This window comes from Calliopsis andreniformis, chromosome 5 (genome assembly GCF_051401765.1).
Source record: "Calliopsis andreniformis isolate RMS-2024a chromosome 5, iyCalAndr_principal, whole genome shotgun sequence".
NCBI lineage: Eukaryota > Metazoa > Arthropoda > Insecta > Hymenoptera > Andrenidae > Calliopsis > Calliopsis andreniformis.
This window is the reverse complement of record NC_135066.1, coordinates 6,144,599-6,150,627: the sequence shown is the minus strand read 5'-3', so window position 1 is coordinate 6,150,627 and position 6,029 is coordinate 6,144,599. Positions and strand designations below refer to the sequence as shown.

The 6,029-nt window shown below is 29.5% G+C and overlaps 2 protein-coding genes across 9 annotated transcripts; both read right to left on the bottom strand.

Moving 5' to 3' along the window:
• Positions 1-1,517: 1,517 nt before the first annotated feature.
• On the bottom strand, positions 1,518-3,008 carry Zetacop (COPI coat complex subunit zeta). Of its 6 annotated transcripts, XM_076378778.1 has the most exons (7): positions 2,909-2,948; positions 2,712-2,821; positions 2,251-2,496; positions 2,041-2,174; positions 1,876-1,966; positions 1,735-1,743; positions 1,518-1,639 (listed from the first exon to the last, which is right to left on the bottom strand). In XM_076378778.1, exons 2-7 carry the CDS (start codon positions 2,796-2,798, stop codon positions 1,592-1,594), a joined length of 615 nt encoding a protein of 204 aa, XP_076234893.1. In that variant the 5' UTR covers positions 2,799-2,821; positions 2,909-2,948; the 3' UTR covers positions 1,518-1,591. The 6 variants fall into 6 exon arrangements, with proteins under 6 accessions (XP_076234893.1, XP_076234896.1, XP_076234898.1 ...); XM_076378781.1 differs by lacking the exon at positions 2,712-2,821 and having other exon boundaries at positions 2,909-3,008; XM_076378783.1 differs by lacking the exon at positions 2,712-2,821 and having other exon boundaries at positions 2,827-2,983.
• A 420-nt stretch (positions 3,009-3,428) lies between these two features.
• Sqor (Sulfide quinone oxidoreductase) lies at positions 3,429-5,658 on the bottom strand. Of its 3 annotated transcripts, none has more exons than XM_076378776.1 (9): positions 5,555-5,658; positions 5,319-5,448; positions 5,129-5,237; positions 4,823-5,047; positions 4,550-4,750; positions 4,267-4,476; positions 4,005-4,191; positions 3,690-3,936; positions 3,429-3,611 (listed from the first exon to the last, which is right to left on the bottom strand). In XM_076378776.1, exons 2-9 carry the CDS (start codon positions 5,429-5,431, stop codon positions 3,533-3,535), a joined length of 1,371 nt encoding a protein of 456 aa, XP_076234891.1. In that variant the 5' UTR covers positions 5,432-5,448; positions 5,555-5,658; the 3' UTR covers positions 3,429-3,532. The 3 variants fall into 3 exon arrangements, with proteins under 3 accessions (XP_076234891.1, XP_076234892.1, XP_076234890.1); XM_076378777.1 differs by having other exon boundaries at positions 5,611-5,627; XM_076378775.1 differs by having other exon boundaries at positions 5,319-5,596.
• Positions 5,659-6,029: the final 371 nt, after the last annotated feature.

Here is a 6,029-nt window from a genome sequence, read left to right as displayed (position 1 = left end):
CATGTATCTTGAAAAAATCCCTCGTTACCCAATGTTTTTTCCAGATTTTTTCGTGTTGCTTTAAGGCAAAACTGTTCTTCAAATTATCTTGCTTCAACGTAGACAATGCTTCTACATATAAGTTAGTGTTCGACGAAAAATGTTTTAGAACATGCAGCCAAAAGAGACGACAAGATATTTCTCGTTGTTGTTTTAGTAGAGACATAGCTTAACTGTATATACGTATTATGTAGAATGTCAATTTCAATAGACATTGTTAAATTAAATAGAATCTGAATGTTAAAGTAACGCGAATATTCGACGACTGCTTACATAAATTTATCTACTTTATTGTTGAATGATCTGAATGTGCAGCAACTTAAAAAACTGAAAAGTTAAATTGAGGAAAGTAGAGTTGAGGATGCACAAGAGGGTATTGACTCCATCACTAGTTGCAAGGGTGAGAGCACGATCGCAACGGAGGTGGAGGAGACGTCGGGCGAGAGCAGGAGGACGCGTTTTGTAATCAAATCTAAAATTCCCAGCGCGGAGGAACCCGATGAAAGAGTAACCAACAGACACAATCGAACCGAGCTACGAGCTTGTCACCTGAGTTCGAATGAGCGACCACTGTCCTGCGATTTCTGTACGGCTCCCTACACGCTTTTGACCCTCCTCTCCCAGAACGACTTCAGATTTCCCCCGAGGCTGAGGAAAAAAGCCATTTTGCAACCCTTTTTACGCTGAAAAACTGAAAATGGTGTCCATCATAGTGAATCGGAAGTTTTTAACAAAATTAAGCAGTGAAGACACCGATTAAATGATATTGTTTGAAGTTTAGAAGTTTAGTTAGAAGTCTAGACAATTTTATAGACGTGTCTGATATTCTGTTATATCTTCTTCCTGTATAATTTCTTGTTCATCGTAACTGAATGAATGTATGATATAATAATTATTATTCAAATGTTTTGAGTGCTTTTAAGCATTAGATTTCGTTACAAGAGTACAGATAAAAGGGATACCTTCGTTTTGTTATTATTTAAACAAGTATTGAAAATATCTACCGTAGTTTTATCTCTATAAGTCTTCACATTTATAATGAGAAGAAAATGTTCAATTCGTAGATTAAAAGTTTATTCAAAATATATATTTGTTTTTATTAGATATTCATCTTAGACCACGTAACTAGATATAATTCAAACTATAGTATAGTAAATTTATTTAGAGCGTTCAAATATTACCACAGCTGCTAAATAAATCATATATTTCAAATTATAGATCATCAGAGATATTATCGCCATCTAACGGTGAAACTAAATACTACTATCTCATTCTGTTCATATCCTTTTTACCGACAAATGAAAAAAAAAGGTTAACATGTACATACAATAATAACTATATTTTTTAATATAGTGAAAAGAAAATGTAAGAGGAAAATTTTTATTGTAATACGAAAAATTAGAAATGGGAACAATTTTCGACATATCAAGAATTGTGTATTCATAATTAACACAGGGTTAAAAAAATGTTTAACAATATGTTTTTTAGTTATTATATTTTTTCATTTATATTTGTAGATATATATAATTAACACATTTTTTTAATATAACATTTATTTTAATAAGGACCACTTCAATTGTTCCTTTGCAGATTGTAGAACCTAGAAAATCAAACAAATAAAACATTTTATAATATATGTGAAATACGTGTAGAAATTTGTTGACAATTGTGCCTTCTAAAGTCACAAAAACTTACAATCAGAGACTGTGCGAAGAATGTAGAATGATGCATGAACACAAAATAAAAAAATCGAAAATTTTTCTATGTGAGAAATAGGCAGAAACCTTACTAACACATTACATTCATACATATTTGTTATTTATTACTAATTATTACCTGTGCGACGGTCTGTTCCCCAAGTGGAATGTCATCAGTTCTTAATGCTACCCTCTGAACAACGCTTGATGCATCAGCATCCAGAATAATCCTGTGCAATAATTACAGTATCATCTATTTTTGTTTTTATTTCAAAAATTTTAATGTTTAATAATTTTTAGTTACCCTCCATCACAAATTTCATCCATTGCCAACATAACTATATCCAAATTATCCAAAACGGCTCTCTTTTCAACATTTTTCCTTAAAATTTGACTAACTGAATCATATAAGCAATTTAAAACACTCATCAGAATAAGCTAAAAGAAACAAAGCAATTTTATTTCTAATAATAAAGCACTACTTATTCTTAAGGATTGACAATAAAAGTAATACCTCATTTTCGTTACAACTTCCCATGACATAAAAAAATAAGTCTACATTACTCCTATAAACACATGTCAAACCATCAAGCATAATAATTTCTGCATTAGCTCTGTGTGTTTTGTTGAAAAGATTTTTTTCAAATGCTTTTTGTTCTTTTGAAGTGGGAAATACATTTTTGTCATAATATTTTGCTAATATCCTGTTGCCATCATTGTCAAGGATAGCCATACCCTTGACAGTATAAAGTGTAGGTTCCTACAATCACATATAATTTATATCACCACAGAGAAAAGTAACTAAAAAATTCTACTCAGTGAATGCATCCATGTATTAATCACAATGTTTAATGATCATACATGCTGTACTATATTTGTTAATGAGAAATACTTTCGTTTAGCTTTATTATCATTCAAAAGAATGATACTAAATAAAAGGAAAAAAATCAAATTTAAAATCAATAGAAATCATACGCGTTGTAGAAAACTGAGATCCTGGTCGCTCTGAATCATTGAAGGGAGGTTATGTTCTGTGACTTTCGATGATCTGCCACGATTCATGATTACAATTGCACAAAGCAATACTTACATCAAAAACATAGAATCGTATGAGACGTACATCATTATAAACTCTATATCAAGAAACATAAAACGTTCATTAATAAACCTACCAATAGCTGACAATCCATATTTACGTCAAAGCTGACGCGTCAAACACGGAATTAAAATCAGTGAGATGAGAACATGTGTGTGGCACCTGAAATTAGCAACAGTTCGCATCACGAACAATTTTTCGATAAATCGAATTACAGTGAAAATTGAACAATTTGTTTATTTATTAATTCATTCACAATTTGGGCGTGCAGGATTGTTAAGAGAACTCTACAATTTATCATAGAACGATATCAAGCGCTAAAATTGTTTATTTGTAACTAAAAACGTTGTTAAACATGCATTTAGAAAATATCGATAATTCTCGTTTTATTTGTTTTTTATTAAAAAAAAGTAAATAACACTTTACTAATCTATAAATTTTAAGTAAAAATATACATTTGTCTATTCATTTTTTTAAATACATACCATTAGAAACAAGTATGTAAATTTATTTCAAAAATATCAAATTTCACAATACTGAATAACTACATAAATGATTAATAACTTAATTTAAATTATGGTAAAAAGAAACAAATATTTTACGAAATTATTGTAATCATCATTATTTAACAATAATATACATTAACTTTTTAAAAATATCTACAAATATATTATTGTATACAATTAACAAGCATCTTAACTTAATCTGCTTTAGAAGCCTCTTTCTTTTTTATTAAATTTGAATATTTACGGAAAAATTCTGGTCCATTCCATTTGCCTCTGTAAAATATAATGATATAACTAGTATTAAATCTTTTTACATGTAATTAAAAACGATAAAAAATTTAGTGAATTTACCTTGTCATCAAATGCCAATACAAATGCGGAAAAATGTATGCTTTTAATATATATGTGAAAAAATATTCTCGTCCTTGATTTACTGGAAATGTTTCCAATGGTTTTAAGTTGTAATCGAATTCAGCCAAAATGCATTTGTTATAACCAGTAACCAAGGGACAAGATGAATAACCATTGTAAGCCATGGTCATTGGTTTTCCAGCTAAGTCATCAATGATATTTTTATATAGAACTTTACCTTGAGCAGCTGGAAAAAGAATTAATATGAAAGTTCTGTTGAATAGTTATTTAATAACTTCATAGTTATTGTTTTACCTATTGCAGCCATTGTTTTAGAGTTTGGTGTATTAGTGCAATCTCCAATTCCATATACATTTGAATACTTTGTATGACGTAAAGTTTTAGGATCAACTGACAAAAATCCTACTTCATTTGTTAAGGATGGATGTTTCTTTAGAAGCTCAGGTGGTCCCATTGGTGGGCATACATGAAGTAATGAATACTAACAAAAATTTACACAATAGTATTAAATATAATTGTTTACATATACATCTCTGTTTATAAGATAAAAATGTACCTTTTGAGTAAATTGTTCATTTGGTTTATCCAATTTTTGGAATATGGCTTCCTGTTTTGTTGGGTTTATTTCTATAAGATTTGTTTGAAGATTTACAGTAATGTTTCTTTTTTTACAAACATCCCAAAGTGCATCTGCATACTTCTTCACACCAAATATAACTGGCAAAGCTGTATTATATACAACCTCTATATTATCACGCACTTTATGCTGCAGAAAAAATAAATGTTATCACATGCATACATCAAATTTTAGGAAACATGAATTGTCAAGTAATATTTACTTTATCGAAATACTCTTCTGCAATATATGCAATTTTTTGTGGAGCTCCTGGACATTTAACTGGGCTATTTGGAAAAGTAAATATGGCAGTTCCACTCTTCATATTTAAAATTCTAGAGAAAACATTTCCAACTGTTTCTGGTCCATAAATAGAGCAAACTTGTGATTCAGGATCCCGTAAACTCTGTACTAATCCTGGTATCTATTAAATATAAATAGAAATTTAGTTTCCATTAATTCATTAAGTAATACGAGATATTTCTTCCAATCTCACCTTTTCCCAATATAGCTCTAAACCCACCGCAACAATCATAATTTCATATTGCACAATATTTCCGTTGCTTGTGGTTACTTGATTTTGTTCTGGTTCAAAACTCATCACATTCTCTTGAAGCCATTTTGCATTTTTTGGTAGAACATCTTTCATTGGCCTCTTTGACTCTTCAAAAGATTTTATACCACCCCCGATTAAAGTGAATAATGGTTGATAGTAGTGACTCTATAAAATATAATTGTGGTTATAGACATTATACAACAGAATAGTAAATACTTTTCATTTAACAATACAACAGAATCTTACTTCATTTGGTTCTACTATGATCACTTGATTAGGATCCTTAAATTTGTTTGCAAATTTTGCAGCCATACTACAACCTCCAGTACCACCTCCAACTACTAGTACTTTGCACCTAAAGTGTTTTGTTTTGACAATGTCAATATTACTGTAAAATTCAACTTAATCACACATTATATATAAAATAATTACTTACGAATGATGAACATTTCTATAACCATTTTGGGTAAGTAAGTTCCTTGCTAAAGACTCAAAATTGTGTGTGTTTAAATATGACATAGGATGTCGCAAATGACTGATACAACTCATTGTTACAATCAATTACACTAAAACAGTAGAATCACAATGTGTTTACGTTAATTTATGCAATAATATGTTTGTTTACAAAGTGTTAATTGTAATAATTAAACATATTATCTACGAAACAGTTACGTTTAAGATGTGTACATTTGTCGTGAGCTTTGAGTATTTTATTAAATATTTAGTACAATTAAGTTTATTAATACACCAAATCAATCACGTGCAAATATCTATGGACATGCTCTGCAGCGTAAATATAAAGTTCGTAATAATCATATATTACACAGTAGAACATACCGATGTTCAATCTGAATGTAATGGCGCCTGCGCGATTTTAAACTTCACAGAAGTAAGTATCTTCAATTTTTATAGAGAATTTTACTGAAATAAAGTACCTAATTATTTCTTTTTTATATGTATGCAAAAATGATTGCTATTCTATTTATATTACATATTTAAAAAAATGATTGGCTACTATTCAATTACGTAAACCCACATATATCATTCACTGTACTAGACTCTAGACGATATCAAAATTATTTATTTTTAACGCGGTATCACAAAAGATAAAAATCAAATGAAGTATATGTGAAGCATGTATACACGT

Bases quoted from the DNA above. Each gene is read 5' to 3' on its own strand.
- Zetacop (XM_076378778.1), bottom strand. From the start codon at position 2,798: ATGAATCGTGGCAGATCATCGAAAGTCACAGAACATAACCTCCCTTCA. The intron at 2,497-2,711 runs GTATGATTTCTA...ATGTGATTGTAG, and splicing joins ATCTCAGTTTTCTACAACGC to GAACCTACACTTTATACTGT. The intron at 2,175-2,250 runs GTATTACTTTTA...TGTTTCTTTTAG, and splicing joins GAAGTTGTAACGAAAATGAG to CTTATTCTGATGAGTGTTTT.
- Sqor (XM_076378776.1), bottom strand. From the start codon at position 5,431: ATGAGTTGTATCAGTCATTTGCGACATCCTATGTCATATTTAAACACA. The intron at 5,238-5,318 runs GTAAGTAATTAT...AAAACACTTTAG, and splicing joins TATAGAAATGTTCATCATTC to GTGCAAAGTACTAGTAGTTG. The intron at 5,048-5,128 runs GTAAGATTCTGT...TATATTTTATAG, and splicing joins TCATAGTAGAACCAAATGAA to AGTCACTACTATCAACCATT.